General features: G+C 49.9%; 1 protein-coding gene across 1 annotated transcript in view; it reads right to left on the reverse strand.

Moving 5' to 3' along the window:
* LOC128661265 (uncharacterized) overlaps positions 1–19,343 on the reverse strand; it is a 744,180-nt gene that overhangs the window by 670,470 nt on the left and 54,367 nt on the right. The window contains exons 9-10 of the mRNA XM_053715539.1: positions 17,274–17,516; positions 414–1,006 (exon numbers count right to left, since the gene is read on the reverse strand). Coding sequence (XP_053571514.1) covers positions 414–1,006; positions 17,274–17,516 — 836 coding nt within the window. The remainder of the gene's footprint in view (positions 1–413; positions 1,007–17,273; positions 17,517–19,343) is intronic.

The raw sequence follows: 19,343 nt of genomic DNA on the forward strand, positions 1-19,343 counted from the left end.
CAGGCAAGTAGTACTTAACTGGTTCTATTTGACATGGCAATAATCTTTGTTGCTCCCTCGGCTGGAGAAGAGGTATCTCATTCAACTTGTTAAGTGTATTTAAGCTAAGGACTTGTGAGTGTATCACTACATAGTGTGATATCTTTGACCCATCCTTATGGGAGCAGCTAAATAAAAGGCCTATTATGCCAAATATAATTAGTGCAACATGGAGAAGTGTAATAAAAGAAACACAACCAACTTCCCCTCTAAATACATGCATGTAACACATTAGTTTAACAGTCAAGAACATAGTCAACCCTACTCAGGGTACGTGTTGGAAAATCACTCTAATGCTCCCGCCCCTATCTTTCAACCTGGGTCTGAGCGGGGCGATCTAGGCAAGTCTACCCCATCCCTATTTCCCATGTTACCCAAATACTCATTAGCTTCTTGCGGGGAGTCAAAAAACGTTGGGCCAGAGGGGGTCAACAGCTTCAGTCTAGCTGGGTACAGAAGGTACACTTTTTCCCTCTTCCTGTTCAATTCAGAACAAATTGGTGAAATTTCTTTACGCTTTCTCATTAACTCAGAGGAGTAGTCTTGAAATATTAAAAGTTTAGAGCCTTCAAACAAAACAGGGGAAGGTCTTCTATAGGCTTGCAGCATCTCTACCTTGAGCTGGAAATGTAGCAGTCTGGTCATAACCTGTCTGGGTTGTGTGTTACCTCTATCTGTTTGCCTTTCTGGGCCTACCCTGTGAGCTTGTTCTACACTACCTTTAAACACAGCTGGGGTCAGTTTAAGGAGCCTAGGCAGGGTGTCCTCTACAAAGCGGATAAGATCTTTAGGTTTTAAACTTTCAGGTATTCCTAGAATGCGCAAATTATTGCGGCGCGACCTGTTTTCTAGGTCTTCTAGTCTCTGGTGCAGATTTATATTTTGTTTCAGTAGGTCGTCTAACTGAGTGTCGTGTGTTACTACAGTATACTCGAGCCCAGACAACCTATCCTCCATTTCGATGAACCTAACAGAAAATTGTTTCATTTCCCCAGTTAGATGGTTAACCTTTTTGGAGGTTTTCTATCTTTGGGAGGAAGATGGAGGAAAGCTGCTGAACCACTACATGCATGTCCATAGAATTTACAGAGGACTCCTGCCCAACAGGGGGTGGTCAGCAGCTTCTCATGTTTATATTTTTGCCAGACATCTTACCTCCTGTCAAAAATCTATCCATGTACCAACACAGTGTAACTTTGTTATTTTTGTGAGCAGATAATGAAAATAATAAAGGACAGTAAATACAGTAAATTGGCGCACACAAAACTTTCTCAACAGTTGAAGGAGTGCACTTTCCAGTTTCTTCAAAGAAAGCCCTTGGTCAGGAATTAGGCTCCCAGGAGTTCAGCAGTGTACTAGGCGCTCAATGTCCTGAGCTATGTTGCTGGGGCCAGTAAAGTGACAAAAGAAAATGAAATGAAAGGGCTTGCCCTACGGTCTCTCCTTGAAAGTCTTGTTTAGGGCTGTAAGGTTCAGGCCTTCCACTAAAACTCAGGCTATTCCCAAAGGGCAGTCAAAGTGTCCTAGCCCATCCCCATACACAGTTTATGCAGGGCTCCTATCCTCCAGACGTTGTAAAATCAATACTTGTGGCCCCAGGCAGCACGGGCACTAGCAGTACAGTTAAGGTGCTGAACCCTCCAACCTGAAGAATGCAATGCCTGCAGTAGCGGGTAAGCAGGCGCTCTTTATCCCCAGCCCTCAGCAGAGAAATGTTCCCCAGTAATATAGAAAGGGCCTGTGTAAAGGTGTGAGTGCAGTACGTTACCCTTTCCTTTCTCTCTCGAACCGGAGCCAGAGGGGGAGCCGCTCCAGCGTGCTTCAGGAGCCGTCAGGTAAAACCACCCGCTGCCCAAACAGGTTCAGGTGCCTGCTCCAGGCTGCGGTAAAGGGGGTAGATAGAGTGCTCTCCAGCCAGATGCGTGCAGGGCAAAATGGTGCCCGGAACTTTCGCGCCACTGGGAGATGTCTGCTGTGAACGGGTGAGTCCGTCTATCTCAGATGGCGGTCTTTGGCGATCCTCACTCTCCGTCCTCTTTAGGGTCCCCTCCAGGAGAATTAGCGGCTCTCTCTCCACTTAGAAGGCTTTCCTCTGGTCCTTGCTTAACCTGTCTGGCAGGTGTAAGTACACGTGGGTGAAGGGGGGGGGGCCTCTATCACCGCTGCCCGCACAGGCTCCTGCCCAGAGTATGAGACTCCGTATCAGTTTTTCAGACTTTAGCCTTGTTCCGGATCCTCATCCAAGTGCTGTCGCCAAGTTAGTGTTGGAGTCTGTGGCACCACTATGTACAAGTGCACTTCATGTGCTAACGAGCTTGCGGTGGGGGTAAATGTTATCGACCGGTGCGAAAGTTGCCGGGTACCCAATGTACCAAGGCTAGGGTGCACCTGGGCTTTTGGGAGGGTGAAATTTCACTACGGCAGATGTAGTTGTCACAGGAAAAACACTTATTATAAGCTTTCAGCTCCGGAGCTCTCACTCCAAGCTGCTCTCCCCTCAGCCCACCCACCGGAAGTCCCATGGCTTTTGTTTTTAACAATAGTTTGCTGTTTACATAGATAGGAATTTACTTTAGTCACCATGGCAACCCTTGCAATGGCACCTCATTCCCAGCTAGGGTTGCCACCTCGGCCATGTTTCCCTGGACACTTATGAGTTACACAAGCTGCAGGGTGTGCAGGGAGGAACATGTATGTTGCTGTTCATGACATGATGTCCAAAGTCACAATACATGTTCTTCCCTGCTTACCCTGCAGCATGTGTAACTTATAAGTGTCCAGGAAGACATGGCCGAGTTGGCAACCTTATTCCCAGCTGTTGATAGTCACTAATTAACCTATCATTGATTAAGACAGCTTTGTTAAATAGCAAGCATATCAGTCATTTTCACACTGAATAGCCTGAGTAAACAGCCCCTGTGAGGCTGAGAAACATGTTGCTTTGTTTTTAATAAAGATATATGTTTTTATGATACACTTGCTGCTGTTTGGAATATTTTAACGCTGGTTTTTGGATTTCTTTTTGGTGAGGATTCTCTTTGCCAAGAGAGTGGTCCACTGGGTGACTGAGAAGTCCCAGCTTGATGTTACTGCACCTGGAGGTGCAGTACTTTTCGTAAGTGTGACTTTATATTATCTTTACACCTGATTGGACTGTACTAGGCTATGGTAGCTCTTTTTTGTGACTCCCTACAGACACTGTTGCCGTATTGCTGATCAAGCCTGCGTCTATGTGCCCTGTGTACCTTCCTCAGTGAGCTGGACCACTACAAAGTTCCAGTCTGCCCTACAAGCACTATTGGGTGCGCTGTGTTTGTGAGTACTCTATCTCATATATGTTAACATCCTTCTGCCTGACGGTACTAGGACATGTTGGTGCCTCTGTCTCTCTTTTTTTTTCTTTAAAGCTGCTGTTTATAAGATAGTATCTCAGACTCCAGTTGCAGTTTTAACAAATTTATTAAAACAACATCTTATAACAGAATGCATAAACTTCAGTTCTTGTTACAGTTAATGTCTGTGTAACTGCCTTACTCATCAACTAACTATTTCCTGCTGAACTGCAGTGTAACCCCCTGGAACCAAACACTATCTTTTTTGTTTCCATACACATTGATACATCTTTTCCCTTTTTGGGGAAATGGCAAAAGCTATCTCTCTTAATTCTTGTAGGAATATGGATCCTGAGATGCAGTCTTTCATTGTGCTAAATATTAGTCCACATAGTCATTTATATATTTTGGTTTTCGAATACATCTCCGACTTCTAGTCTGGGTGTTTCTGGATCCCTGTGGTTGTTCTGACAGGACTCTGTTATTATCCTGCAGTCTGTCCGTGTCTGATATTTCACTGTTTATTTCTTTTTGTCATTCTTCTTCTGAGTTTTTGTCCTTAATGGCTAGTTTGTATTCTCAATGTGAGATTCCTCTTGGGTGCTATTGTGTGGGTCCTTGCTGGAGGCCAGTGCCTCTCAGATGCCTCCTAAATTTACTTTACATTTTGCCCAAAATTCACAAGTCCTTAATTGCTCCACCAGGACGCCCTATTGCAGCGGGGACTAATTCAGTCTTTTCTAAAATCTCCATATGTTTGGACAAGACATTGAGACCCCTGGTGGAGCAGTCAAGTACATTTGTGAAGGACACTAATGATTTTTTATTAAACCTAAATGACTTGCAGCTTCAGACTGACAAATGTATCCTGTTCAGCCTTGATGTTGCAAGTGTGTATATATTTATTACTAATGAAAGTGGTCTGGAGACTGTACAACACGCTCTGTTTTCTGCAGGTGTTTACTCTGGGATACAATTTTTTTTAATTATGCAATTACTTGAAATTATTTTGTACAATTATTTTTTGTGTGAGGACACTTTTTATTTGCAGTTACAGGTGACCGCTATGGGCTCCAATGTCGCCCCAAATATGCCAACATTTTTATGAACTCATTTGAGGAGAAGTTTATCTTTGAAAATCCTTTGTTTTGTCAGTATGGCGCCACATGGTGGTGCTATATTGACAATATTTTTGGAGTATGGCTGAGCGACATTGGTGCCCTTGAGATTTTTATTTCAGAGTTGAATAACTCTACAACCAACATTAAATTTAAACTCACTTATATTGAGGTCCAAACGGACTTTCTAGATGTATCAGTACTAAAGGGAGGTTTTGGGTTTAAGACTGATATTTTTAGAAAGGATACTGATAGAAATAATCTCTTACTTTTCAATAGTGCCCACCATCCTTCACTTATTAAATCATTACCCAAGAGTCAGATGTTGCGAGTCAAATGCATCGTAGCTGATGAGTCTAAAGTATTATTTAGACTTCATGAAATTTTGGAAAGGGGGTACCCTAATGATTTAATTACAAGCATTATTGATGATCTATTACCTAAGGATAGGGACACTTTGTTGAAACCACAACAAACCAGAAATAAAAACCAACACAAAAGAATTAGTTTTGTATCTGAGTTTTCCAGACTAAATCAGGCTGTGTGCAAAATGATTCATAAACATTGGGAGGTTCTAAACAGTTGCAATCCCAATATCGAGGAATTTTGCCAGTTTCCAATGCCGGCTTATAAAGGCAGTAAAAGTTTAAGAGATGTTTTGATCAACGCTGACATTGGTCCTGGCAGAAACCTATCCCAACAATACATAACTAAGAAAAATGTAGGCTGTTTTCCCTGTTTAGGGTGTGGTAACTGTAGCTCAATCGTGAAAAGCCCATATTTTTTACATCCCCACACTGGGCATAAATATCAATACAAGCATAATTTCACATGTAATACCAATTATGTGATTTATATGATCAAGTGTCCATGTGGGCGTGTTTATGTTGGAGAATCCTCTAGAGGGATCCGCGATCGTATTACTGAGCATAAAAGTAACATCAGGTGTAATGTTGTAACGGCCCACGTAGCCCATCATTTTTAGTCAGCAGGCCACCAAATCAGTTACCTTCGGTTCCAGATCATTGAGCAGGTCAAAACCCCTAGGAGGGGTAGCAATAGGGATCTGTTGCTAAAACAGAGTGAGACCTTTTGGATATTCCATTTAGATACTCTGAAACCAAAGGGAATGAATAGAGGGATACATTTGTCTGCATTTTATTAGGATATTTACTTAGTAGTTGCAATGTTGAGATATTGACCTTGTTCTTTTTTCTCCTTTGTTTAGGTATAATAATAAGAGAATTACTATGAATGTTGATATTTTGGATCAATTTAGAGCCAGTATCACTATCACTTGTAAAATATTTTAAATAAAATATGTAACATAATGTATGTTTATTTTTGATAATCTGTCTTTTTATTATCGTGATTTTGTATCATGTTTACATGTGTATTTGATTCTAATGTTGTGCTATTTCTGCGTAGGCTTCATAGCTGTTTTTTATCATCAGATTTACCTTAATATAATCAGTAGATGGTGCTGTACAATTTAATTGAAAGTTAACAGCATAGAGTGTAATGGTTAATCCCTGTTGCCTATTTAAACGGGTATATCTAACTATTGTTTTATCACATGATAAAGGGGCATGTGCTCCGAAACGTCGTGCTCTTTTGACCCTGCTATGAGCAGCAGTTTATAATAAAGGAAATTTTGCATTATTGGAGACCTTCCGGACTTCATTTTCCTCCTATTTCTCCTCAGGACCTGTCCTGACCCTGTCACCACTTCATATGACAGAATTCCTACAGGAGCTCTTAGGCAAGCCTTCCGCCACTCTTATCCCTGGCTTGTTTGTGGTTGTTGTGATGGAAACCCCCGGCTACCCCGACTGGGTAGCTCTGCCAAACGGGTCCTGCTTCCTCCCTGCCGATTGCAGCTATGTAGCTGGCAAGCGACCACAGCCTGTAGCCACCCCTGATGCCTGACAGCACCAGTACTAGGGTCCCACCCTGTAGCAGACTCCAGCTACCAGACTAGGTAGCTCTGTCAGAGTGTCCTTCCTCTGCCTGGAACAGGCTGCTATGTAGCCCAGGAAAAGTGATTTTAGCTGGAACAAACCCGAATAACTAGACAGCCTAGCATTCAGGTTTAACAGGAACTCATTTTATTGAAAACACACATTCCTTTTATACAGTCAGCTCATCTTGATAAGACCCTGGACAATCCCACTATTTTCCCGCCATTCCCGCCCCTCCAGACAGCCCGGCACCTCCATAAGAGCCACAGTCCCACATAATCCCAATACATAAGGGTGGCGGTTTCGGGGTGATCCCGGTGGAGCGGCACTTCCAGGATGTCATTTTAAAGCTCTCGGTCACCAAAATCAGCATGATTCGTTACTGGGGACCGGAATTACAGTCCGATGAAGTTATGGGGTTAGGGGTGTCCAAAACCCCCGGTTCCCAAAGGAGCTCCCCTCCGGCAATTCCCCCACCCCTTGTAATCCCCAGGGGCTACTAATCCCCAAAAGAGCGGAGCTGGGTTAAAGTTTGCGGGTGTTCTGCTGTCCTGTGGCCGACCAGAGTTCCAGGAGCCTGGCCAGCCTGAGAGGGGTTAGGCGGGTGTCCGTTGTAAGACGGCCGACCGGGAGTTCCAGGAGCCCGGCCAGCCTAGGAGGATTTTGCTGGTCATACACCAACTTTTCTCTGAACACAAAAACAAGCCAACACAAAGCAAACAAACAGCTTCCAGAGATGGTGGTTGCTCTGAGGAGCCCAAAACCACTGAGAAACAATAGGGGTGAGGTTGTAGGGGGGTGGGGGGTAGCCTTAGCCATCTGATATCTGTGACATCTCCCCCCTCCAGTTCAGCAGACCCAGCTAGACCCTTAATGGGTCGGCCCGGGGCTGTCAGACAGTGGCCCTCCACCTCTCGGTTACTGAGAGAGGTTATCCCATCTCTCCTGAGCTTGGGGCATCCTGGGGGGTTTCTGCTGGCATTTATACCCTGCGCCCTGGGCACAGGGATAGTCACAAAATGCAAAGTCCCAAACAAGTTTGCTAAGGCCGGCTCCCAAACAATTGCTGTTCCACAAGTTCCAGTGTCCTTAAGTTCCATGGCCAAACAGTTTCCCTCTGTGACACTCTGTTGAGTACCGGCTGACCCACCCACAAACAAAGCCAGTACCAGTTTCCCGGCTGTATACCCACCCCAGACTGTTGGTGGAAGTTGCTCCTTGGTGGGGCAGGCAAAACTCGGGTGCCCAAACTTGTGGCACCAACTGCATGAGCGGGTACCCCCCTGGCCTGCCCCCTGTGAGATATACTCCAGGACAAGAAAATGGTATAGACCCTGCCAAGCTACTGAGGGGAGAGACTGTCTGTCTCCTCTCCCGAGGAGATCTACTGCTGGGGAGGGAGGTCTGCTACCTCTGCTCCATGGGAAACTGTGCTGCCGCTGGGGAGAGAGACCGAATGTCTCCTCTCCCAGAAAGGGATTCGGCCACTGGGGAGAGATATCTATACCCGTCTCTCCCTGCAAGGGCTTCTCTGTATGGGTAGGGAGGGCGACTACCTCCGATCCAAGGGGATGGCTCTGCCACTGGGGAGAGAGACCAACTGTCTCCTCTCCCAGCTCCTGGCTCTGCCACTGGGGAGAGAGACTGACTGTCTCCTCTCCCGGCTCCTGACTCTGCCGCTGGGGAGAGAGACCGACTGTCTCCTCTCCCAGGAAGGGGTTCTGTTTACGGGAGGGAGGAAGACTACCTCCGCTCCCAAGGGATGGCTCTGCCGCTGGGGAGAGAGACCAACTGTCTCCTCTCCCAGGAAGAGGTTCGGCCGCTGGGGAGAGATATCGATACCCATCTCTCCCTGAAAGGGCTTCTCTGTAAGGGAAGGGGGGACGACTACCTCCGCTCCCAGGGGATGGCTCTGCCGCTGGGGAGAGAGACCAACTGTCTCCTCTCCCAGCTCCTGGCTCTGCCGCTGGGGAGAGAGACCGACTGTCTTCTCTCCCAGGAAGGGGTTAGGCTTACGGGGAGGGAGGACGACTACCTCCGCTCCCAGGGGATGGCTCTGCCACTGGGGAGAGAGACCGACTGACTACTCTCCTGGCTCTGCCACTGGGGAGAGAGACCGACTGTCTTCTCTCCCAGGAAGGGGTTCTGTTTACGGGGAGGGATGACGACTACCTCCATTCCCGGGATGGCTCTGCCGCTGGGGAGAGAGACCAACTGTCTCCTCTCCCGGCTCCTGTCTCTGCCGCTGGGGAGAGAGACCAACTGTCTCCTCTCCCAGGAAGGGTTTCGGCTTATGGAGAGGGAGGACGACTACCTCCGCTCCCAGGGGATGGCTCTGCCGCTGGGGAGAGAGACCGACTGTCTCCTCTCCCGGCTCCTGGCTCTGCTGCTGGGGAGAGAGACCGACTGTCTCCTCTCCCAGGAAGGGGTTATGTTTACAGGGAGGGAGGACGACTACCTCCGCTCCCAGGGGATGGCTCTGCCACTGGGGAGAGAGACCGACTGTCTCCTCTCCCGGCTCCTGGCTCTGCCACTGGGGAGAGAGACCGACTGTCTCCTCTCCCAGCTCCTGGCTCTGCCACTGGGGAGAGAGACCGACTGTCTCCTCTCCCGGCTCCTGACTCTGCCGCTGGGGAGAGAGACCGACTGTGTCCTCTCCCAGGAAGGGATTCTGTTTACGGGAGGGAGGAAGACTACCTCCGCTCCCAAGGGATGGCTCTGCCGCTGGGGAGAAAGACCAACTGTCTCCTCTCCCAGGAAGAGGTTCGGCCGCTGGGGAGAGATATCGATATCCATCTCTCCCTGAAAGGGCTTCTCTGTAAGGGGAGGGGGGACGACTACCTCCGCTCCCAGGGGATGGCTCTGCCGCTGGGGAGAGAGACCAACTGTCTCCTCTCCCGGCTCCTGGCTCTGCCGCTGGGGAGAGAGACCGACTGTCTCCTCTCCCAGGAAGGGGTTAGGCTTACGGGGAGGGAGGACGACTACCTCCGCTCCCAGGGGATGGCTCTGCCGCTGGGGAGAGAGACCGACTGACTACTCTCCTGGCTCTGCCACTGGGGAGAGAGACCGACTGTCTTATCTCCCAGGAAGGGGTTCTGTTTACGGGGAGGGATGACGACTACCTCCATTCCCGGGATGGCTCTGCTGCTGGGGAGAGAGACCAACTGTCTCCTCTCCCGGCTCCTGTCTCTGCCGCTGGGGAGAGAGACCAACTGTCTCCTCTCCCAGGAAGGGTTTCGGCTTACGGAGAGGGAGGACGACTACCTCCGCTCCCAGGGGATGGCTCTGCCACTGGGGAGAGAGACCGACTGTCTCCTCTCCCGGCTCCTGGCTCTGCTGCTGGGGAGAGAGACCGACTGTCTCCTCTCCCAGGAAGGGGTTCTGTTTACAGGGAGGGAGGACGACTACCTCCGCTCCCAGGGGATGGCTCTGCCACTGGGGAGAGAGACCGACTGTCTCCTCTCCCGGCTCCTGGCTCTGCCGCTGGGGAGAGAGACCGACTGTCTCCTCTCCCAGGAAGGGGTTCTGTTTACGGGGAGGGAGGATGACTACCTCCATTCCCAGGGTTGGCTCTGCCGCTGGGGAGAGAGACCAACTGTCTCCTCTCCCGGCTCCTGTCTCTGCCACTGGGGAGAGAGACCGACTGTCTCCTCTCCCAGGAAGGGGTTTGGCTTATGTGGAGGGAGGACGACTACCTCCGCTCCCAGGGGATGGCTCTGCCGCTGGGGAGAGAGACCGACTGTCTCCTCTCCTGGCTCCTGGCTCTGCAGCTGGGGAGAGAGACCGACTGTCTCCTCTCCCAGGAAGGGGTTCTGTTTACAGGGAGGGAGGATGACTACCTCCGCTCCCAGGGGATGGCTCTGCCGCTGGGGAGAGAGACCGACTGTCTCCTCTCCCGGCTCCTGGCTCTGCCGCTGGGGAGAGAGACCGACTGTCTCCCCTCCCAGGAAGGGGTTCTGTTTACGGGGAGGGAGGACAACTACCTCCGCTCCCAGGGGATGGCTCTGCCGCTGGGGAGAGAGACCAACTGTCTCCTCTCCCAGGAAGGGATTCTGCTGCTGGGGAGAGTTATCGACATCCATCTCTCCCTTCTCCAAGTCTATAATCTCAGAGCCAGACTGCTGATCAGGATCCAGGAGCCCTGGTTCCCTTTCTCTTTGCTGCCACTCCTCCACAGTCAAGCTCCATGAATACCAGAGGGCTGCACCCCAGATCTGTATGCCCCTGGCACGCTGCTTAGCGAGATCCAGCAGCCTCTTGTATTCCTTCACCAGTGCCTCTTCCTGGTCAATTATAAAATCCAGATCGTCCAGCAGCCAGGTCTCCTCCAAGAGATCCAGCAGTTCCTCTTGGAGCCCAGAGATATCCTCTAGACCCTGGTCTGTCTCGCTCCCAAACTGTGGGTCCTCTGTCCTTTTTGTAAACAACAATCCAGGGCCGACGAAGCCAAAGCCCTCTGTGGGGGATCCTTCCTCCAGCCATGGCTGCGCTTGCATAGCGAGCCATTGGAGGGCTCGATAGCCGTCCTCCACGCACATCTTTTGCTGAATCAGTCTATGTAGAACAGCTAGCCATTCCTTCTTTGGCTGTTCTCCCAGGAAAGACAGTCTCACGGTCTACCGTACCCGGAATCGCGTGTCATTCGTGGGGAGGACCTTTCCATTTTCCTGCTCCTGTTGCAGAGCCTCCCACCAAAGGTCTCGGAGGGCAAGGTTCCTCCATGTCAGAACGTCCTGTTCCGAACAAGGATCCTTTGTCCCAGTCAGCATCTTTGTACTCTCCCTAGGAACTCTGTCTACAATTTTACCGGCTACTGTGGTACATCTCCTCTGTCAGCAGGAACCTTGTAAAAGAAGCAGATCCCACTGCTGCCAGCCAATGTGACGGATACCCCCGGCTACCCCGACTGGGTAGCTCCGCCAAACGGGTCCTGCTTCCTCCCTGCCGATTGCAGCTATGTAGCTGGCAAGTGACCGCAGCCTGTAGCCACCCCTGATGCCTGACAGCACCAGTACTCAGGGTCCCACCTTGTAGCAGAATCCAGCTACCAGACTAGGTAGCTCTGTCAGAGTGTCCTTCCTCTGCCTGGAACAGGCTGCTATGTAGCCCAGGAAAAGCGATTTTAGCTGGAACAAACCCGAATAACTAGACAGCCTAGCATTCAGGTTTAACAGGAACTCATTTTATTGAAAACACACACTCATTTTATACAGTCAGCTCATCTTGATAAGACCCTGGGACAATCCCACTATTTTCCCGCCATTCCCGCCCCTGCCGCTGGGGAGAGAGACCAACTGTCTCCTCTCCCAGGAAGAGGTTCGGCCGCTGGGGAGAGATATCGATACCCATCTCTCCCTGAAAGGGCTTCTCTGTAAGGGAAGGGGGGACGACTACCTCCGCTCCCAGGGGATGGCTCTGCCGCTGGGGAGAGAGACCAACTGTCTCCTCTCCCAGCTCCTGGCTCTGCCGCTGGGGAGAGAGACCGACTGTCTTCTCTCCCAGGAAGGGGTTAGGCTTACGGGGAGGGAGGACGACTACCTCCGCTCCCAGGGGATGGCTCTGCCACTGGGGAGAGAGACCAACTGACTACTCTCCTGGCTCTGCCACTGGGGAGAGAGACCGACTGTCTTCTCTCCCAGGAAGGGGTTCTGTTTACGGGGAGGGATGACGACTACCTCCATTCCCGGGATGGCTCTGCCGCTGGGGAGAGAGACCAACTGTCTCCTCTCCCGGCTCCTGTCTCTGCCGCTGGGGAGAGAGACCAACTGTCTCCTCTCCCAGGAAGGGTTTCGGCTTATGGAGAGGGAGGACGACTACCTCCGCTCCCAGGGGATGGCTCTGCCGCTGGGGAGAGAGACCGACTGTCTCCTCTCCCGGCTCCTGGCTCTGCTGCTGGGGAGAGAGACCGACTGTCTCCTCTCCCAGGAAGGGGTTATGTTTACAGGGAGGGAGGACGACTACCTCCGCTCCCAGGGGATGGCTCTGCCACTGGGGAGAGAGACCGACTGTCTCCTCTCCCGGCTCCTGGCTCTGCCACTGGGGAGAGAGACCGACTGTCTCCTCTCCCAGCTCCTGGCTCTGCCACTGGGGAGAGAGAGCGACTGTCTCCTCTCCCGGCTCCTGACTCTGCCGCTGGGGAGAGAGACCGACAGTGTCCTCTCCCAGGAAGGGATTCTGTTTACGGGAGGGAGGACGACTACCTCCGCTCCCAAGGGATGGCTCTGCCGCTGGGGAGAAAGACCAACTGTCTCCTCTCCCAGGAAGAGGTTCGGCCGCTGGGGAGAGATATCGATATCCATCTCTCCCTGAAAGGGCTTCTCTGTAAGGGGAGGGGGGACGACTACCTCCGCTCCCAGGGGATGGCTCTGCCGCTGGGGAGAGAGACCAACTGTCTCCTCTCCCGGCTCCTGGCTCTGCCGCTGGGGAGAGAGACCGACTGTCTCCTCTCCCAGGAAGGGGTTAGGCTTACGGGGAGGGAGGACGACTACCTCCGCTCCCAGGGGATGGCTCTGCCGCTGGGGAGAGAGACCGACTGACTACTCTCCTGGCTCTGCCACTGGGGAGAGAGACCGACTGTCTTCTCTCCCAGGAAGGGGTTCTGTTTACGGGGAGGGATGACGACTACCTCCATTCCCGGGATGGCTCTGCTGCTGGGGAGAGAGACCAACTGTCTCCTCTCCCGGCTCCTGTCTCTGCCGCTGGGGAGAGAGACCAACTGTCTCCTCTCCCAGGAAGGGTTTCGGCTTACGGAGAGGGAGGACGACTACCTCCGCTCCCAGGGGATGGCTCTGCCACTGGGGAGAGAGACCGACTGTCTCCTCTCCCGGCTCCTGGCTCTGCTGCTGGGGAGAGAGACCGACTGTCTCCTCTCCCAGGAAGGGGTTCTGTTTACAGGGAGGGAGGACGACTACCTCCGCTCCCAGGTGATGGCTCTGCCACTGGGGAGAGAGACCGACTGTCTCCTCTCCCGGCTCCTGGCTCTGCCGCTGGGGAGAGAGACCGACTGTCTCCTCTCCCAGGAAGGGGTTCTGTTTACGGGGAGGGAGGATGACTACCTCCATTCCCAGGGTTGGCTCTGCCGCTGGGGAGAGAGACCAACTGTCTCCTCTCCCGGCTCCTGTCTCTGCCACTGGGGAGAGAGACCGACTGTCTCCTCTCCCAGGAAGGGGTTTGGCTTATGTGGAGGGAGGACGACTACCTCCGCTCCCAGGGGATGGCTCTGCCGCTGGGGAGAGAGACCGACTGTCTCCTCTCCTGGCTCCTGGCTCTGCAGCTGGGGAGAGAGACCGACTGTCTCCTCTCCCAGGAAGGGGTTCTGTTTACAGGGAGGGAGGATGACTACCTCCGCTCCCAGGGGATGGCTCTGCCGCTGGGGAGAGAGACCGACTGTCTCCTCTCCCGGCTCCTGGCTCTGCCGCTGGGGAGAGAGACCGACTGTCTCCCCTCCCAGGAAGGGGTTCTGTTTACGGGGAGGGAGGACAACTACCTCCGCTCCCAGGGGATGGCTCTGCCGCTGGGGAGAGAGACCAACTGTCTCCTCTCCCAGGAAGGGATTCTGCTGCTGGGGAGAGTTATCGACATCCATCTCTCCCTTCTCCAAGTCTATAATCTCAGAGCCAGACTGCTGATCAGGATCCAGGAGCCCTGGTTCCCTTTCTCTTTGCTGCCACTCCTCCACAGTCAAGCTCCATGAATACCAGAGGGCTGCACCCCAGATCTGTATGCCCCTGGCACGCTGCTTAGCGAGATCCAGCAGCCTCTTGTATTCCTTCACCAGTGCCTCTTCCTGGTCAATTATAAAATCCAGATCGTCCAGCAGCCAGGTCTCCTCCAAGAGATCCAGCAGTTCCTCTTGGAGCCCAGAGATATCCTCTAGACCCTGGTCTGTCTCGCTCCCAAACTGTGGGTCCTCTGTCCTTTTTGTAAACAACAATCCAGGGCCGACGAAGCCAAAGCCCTCTGTGGGGGATCCTTCCTCCAGCCATGGCTGCGCTTGCATAGCGAGCCATTGGAGGGCTCGATAGCCGTCCTCCACGCACATCTTTTGCTGAATCAGTCTATGTAGAACAGCTAGCCATTCCTTCTTTGGCTGTTCTCCCAGGAAAGACAGTCTCACGGTCCACCGTACCCGGAATCGCGTGTCATTCGTGGGGAGGACCTTTCCATTTTCCTGCTCCTGTTGCAGAGCCTCCCACCAAAGGTCTCGGAGGGCAAGGTTCCTCCATGTCAGAACGTCCTGTTCCGAACAAGGATCCTTTGTCCCAGTCAGCATCTTTGTACTCTCCCTAGGAACTCTGTCTACAATTTTACCGGCTACTGTGGTACATCTCCTCTGTCAGCAGGAACCTTGTAAAAGAAGCAGATCCCACTGCTGCCAGCCAATGTGACGGATACCCCCGGCTACCCCGACTGGGTAGCTCCGCCAAACGGGTCCTGCTTCCTCCCTGCCGATTGCAGCTATGTAGCTGGCAAGTGACCGCAGCCTGTAGCCACCCCTGATGCCTGACAGCACCAGTACTCAGGGTCCCACCTTGTAGCAGAATCCAGCTACCAGACTAGGTAGCTCTGTCAGAGTGTCCTTCCTCTGCCTGGAACAGGCTGCTATGTAGCCCAGGAAAAGCGATTTTAGCTGGAACAAACCCGAATAACTAGACAGCCTAGCATTCAGGTTTAACAGGAACTCATTTTATTGAAAACACACACTCATTTTATACAGTCAGCTCATCTTGATAAGACCCTGGGACAATCCCACTATTTTCCCGCCATTCCCGCCCCTCCAGACAGCCCGGCACCTCCATAGGAGCCACAGTCCCACATAATCCCAATACATATGGGTGGCGGTTTCGGGGTAATCAGCAGCAGCACTTCCCATGTGTCATTTTAAAACTATCGATCCCCAGATTTCACAGTCCAAAAATCAGCATGATTCGTTACTGGGGACCGGAGTTACAGTCCGATGAAGTTATGGGGTTAGGGGTGTCCAAAACCCCCAGTTCCCAAAGAAGCTCCCCTCCGGCAATTCCCCCACCCCTTGTACTCCCCAGGGGCTACTAATCCCCAAAAGAGCGGAGCTCTGGGGCACATGGTTGCTGGAGCGACCTGGGTTAAAGTTTGCGGGTGTTCTGCTGTCCTGTGGCCGACCGGGAGTTCCAGGAGCCTGGCCAGCCTGAGAGAGGTTAGGCGGGTGTCCGTTGTAAGGTGGCCGACCGGGAGTTCCAGGAGCCCGGCAAGCCTAGGAGGATTTTGCTGGTCATACACCAACTTTTCTCTGAACACAGAAACAAGCCAACACAAAGCAAACAAACAGCTTCCAGAGATGGTGGTTGCTCTGAGGAGCCCAAAACCACTGAGAAACAACAGGGGTGAGGTTGTAGGGGGGTGGGGGGTAGCCTTAGCCGTCTGATATCCATGACAGTTGTACCCACACCTGTTCACCAACATTTAGAGGCTGCAGGTCTTTGGCTCCCTTATTATATTGAGCAGCTTGCAATGAGCGCTGCTTCCTTCACAGGATTTGGTGCCTGTCATTCATCACTTGATCCTATCCTGTATTAACAGACTCTCTCTCATTGGAAGTAACGATTTAGTCCTTCGACCCATCAGTCTTTAAGCAGGACTGCACTCCATGCCTTGTGTTGGTGTGTTGCGATGATCAAAAAATGCTAGATAAGGATCATTTCAAGAAGTCACAGCTTTTTGCAGTAGTCTTTTGACTGTCTTTACTGCCGACTCTACTTTCCCATTGCTTTGCGGGTATCTTGGTGACAAGGTAATGTGGTCAAAGTCCCAACCCATACTGAAGTCTTTAAACTCCATTGAAATAAACTGTGGTCCATTATCAGAATATTCAGTGTCTGGGATTCCATATCTGGCAAAATGGGCCTTTAATTTTCTTATTACTGTGGTAGATTTTGTATCCTGAAGATGGTCTATCTCCCAGAAATTAGAGTCATAGTCCACTGTTATTAAATACTCCTTTCCTTGGAATGTGAACAAATCAATGCCAAGATTTTCCCACAGTCTTGTTGGGATCTCATGAGGAATGAATGTCTCTTTCTGTTGTTTAGTATCGAATGAATAGCATATGTCACATTGGTCGATATATTCTTTTAGCTGTGTATTCATTCCTGGCCAGTAAGTACTCTCCCTGGCTCTGCATAGACATCCTTCCACACCAAGATGTGAAGAATGTATTTGAGACCTAATATCTGTTCGGAGATCAGATGGAATAACTACTCGCTCACCTTTGAATAGAACACCATCCTTTTATTGACCTTATCAGTTTCTGGGACTGAGGCACTGTGTTGTATCTATGGAGCTGACAGAGGTTGACTGGATTTATGACACAATGCATACACTAACATTTGGAGAAAGGGGTCTTATAAACTATTTATGAGGGGTTCTGGCACATCAAAGAAAACACAAACACACAGTTCTTCTTGAAAAACAAATCTTTTTTAGCTCACAGGCTAAACAGAATTAACCCCTTAGCAGCTAAATCTTGAGGTATTCATGACATATCTGCATACTCTTTATTGATGGCTGACCAGCCCCACACAGTGACACAGTGGCATCTGGGTGGTTGCCATCTTGTTCCACGTTTAGGATATTTTGGTGTTGCACTGAGATCAGATCCATAGCTTGTATAGCTCTACTTCCTAGTATACGATTACACAATTACAAGAAACTCAGTCTGATATAAATTTTAGTTGCATGGGTTTCTTATTTTGAGCTTACATATCCCTATTGGTTTCAGTATGATCTTATTATACATCCGTTGCATTTTATCACAATGTAGAATTTTAGATTTGTCTTTTACCAACCTTGCTGGTATGACAAGACAGTCTGCTCCACAATCCATTTGGAATCCTACGGCTTGTTGGTCAATTAGCATGGTAGCAAACAAAGCTGATGGAAATTTGCTTACTGTTTTCTTAAGTGTACAAATCTGAAAAGCTGGTTCCAAGGTCAGACCCAGAATGTCTTCATATTCCTCTAAGTTTTCAGTCTCTCTATAGACAGCTTGTACTGTTGTCTTTCTTTGTTGTGTATTGGCATGGCACTGGCTAAAGAAATGATTTGCTTAACCACACCCTTTACATTGCTTTCCAAATGCTGGGCATTTTTCTTTCAGTTTCTCATGATGCTTTCCACTATACATACACTGTATTGTCTTGTCTGGAGTCATTGTCATTACCCTTCCTAAGGGTGTAACTTGTGTCCATCCCATGGACTGACACTGCACTAGTGCTGGAACTCTCAATGATCTTCACCCTCTCTTTAGACAGCTCAGCAGCTCTACCTATTTGAATACATTTTCCAATGTTAAATCCAATTCTCTCAGTAGGCATTCCCTAAGTTTAGAGACTCTTGTGCCACATACAATCCTGTCCCTGATTAATGAGTCTCTGATATTACATAAGTTGCAAGTGGCTGCCAGTGTACACAGGTCTGTGACATAAGCATCTATTCCTTCATCTTCCCTCTGACTTCTTGAAAAAAAATTATATCTTTCCACAGTCTCATTTTGCTTTGGCTCACAATAATCATCAAATGCTTTAATTAGCAGAGCCAGTGTGGGAGCTATTGCTTCTGGGAGAAGGGTGTCTTTTATCTCTCTACCTTTTTCTCCAGAAACAACTTTACCTTAATCTCCTCTGGTTTTTCAGCCATGATTAGGTCTGTGTATAGAAGAATGTCTTCTTTCCATCTCTTCCATGCCTGAGACAGATCCTTGCCTGAAAATCCAGCAAACGTGGTGGTTTTAAACTTTCCATATCCTCTTTTGGTGTATTTCTCAAATAACATCCGCTGCCACCATGTATAAAGCTGCTGTTTATAAGATAGTCTCTCAGACTCCTGTATAAAGCTGCTGTTTATAATATAGTCTCTCAGACTCCTGTATAAAGCTGCTGTTTATAATATAGTCTCTCAGGCTCCTGTATAAAGCTGTTGTTTATAAGATAGTCTCTCAGGCTCCTGTATAAAGCTGCTGTTTATAAGATAGTCTCTCAGGCTCCTGTATAAAGCTGCTGTTTATAAGATAGTCTCTCAGACTCCTGTATAAAGCTGCTGTTTATAAGATAGTCTCTCAGACTCCTGTATAAAGCTGCTGTTTATAAGATAGTCTCTCAGAATCCTGTAAAAAGCTGCTGTTATAAGATAGTCTCTCAGACTCCTGTATAAAGCTGCTGTTATAAGATAGTCTCTTAGACTCCTGTATAAAGCTGCTGTTATAAGATAGTCTCTCAGACTCCTGTATAAAGCTGCTGTTATAAGATAGTCTATCAGACTCCTGTATAAAGCTGCTGTTTATAAGATTGTCTCTCTGGCTCCTGTATAAAGCTGCTGTTTATAAGATAGTCTCTCAGTTGGACTCCAGTATAAAGCTGCTGTTTATAAGATAGTCTCTCAGACTCCTGTATAAAGCTGCTGTTTATAAGATAGTCTCTCAGGCTCCTGTATAAAGCTGCTGTTTATAAAAGATAGTCTCTCAGACTCCTGCACAAAGCTGCTGTTTATAAGATAGTCTCTCAGACTCCTGTATAAAGCTGCTGTTATAAGATAGTCTCTCAGACTCCTGCACAAAGCTGCTGTTTATAAGATAGTCTCTCAGATTCCCGTATAAAGTTGCTGCAGAGCCTCCCACCAAAGGTCTCGGAGGGCAAGGTTCCTCCATGTCAGAACGTCCTGTTCCGAACAAGGATCCTTTGTCCCAGTCAGCATCTTTGTACTCTCCCTAGGAACTCTGTCTACAATTTTACCGGCTACTGTGGTACATCTCCTCTGTCAGCAGGAACCTTGTAAAAGAAGCAGATCCCACTGCTGCCAGCCAATGTGACGGATACCCCCGGCTACCCCGACTGGGTAGCTCCGCCAAACGGGTCCTGCTT

This window comes from Bombina bombina, chromosome 5 (genome assembly GCF_027579735.1).
Source record: "Bombina bombina isolate aBomBom1 chromosome 5, aBomBom1.pri, whole genome shotgun sequence".
NCBI classification, from domain to species: domain Eukaryota; kingdom Metazoa; phylum Chordata; class Amphibia; order Anura; family Bombinatoridae; genus Bombina; species Bombina bombina.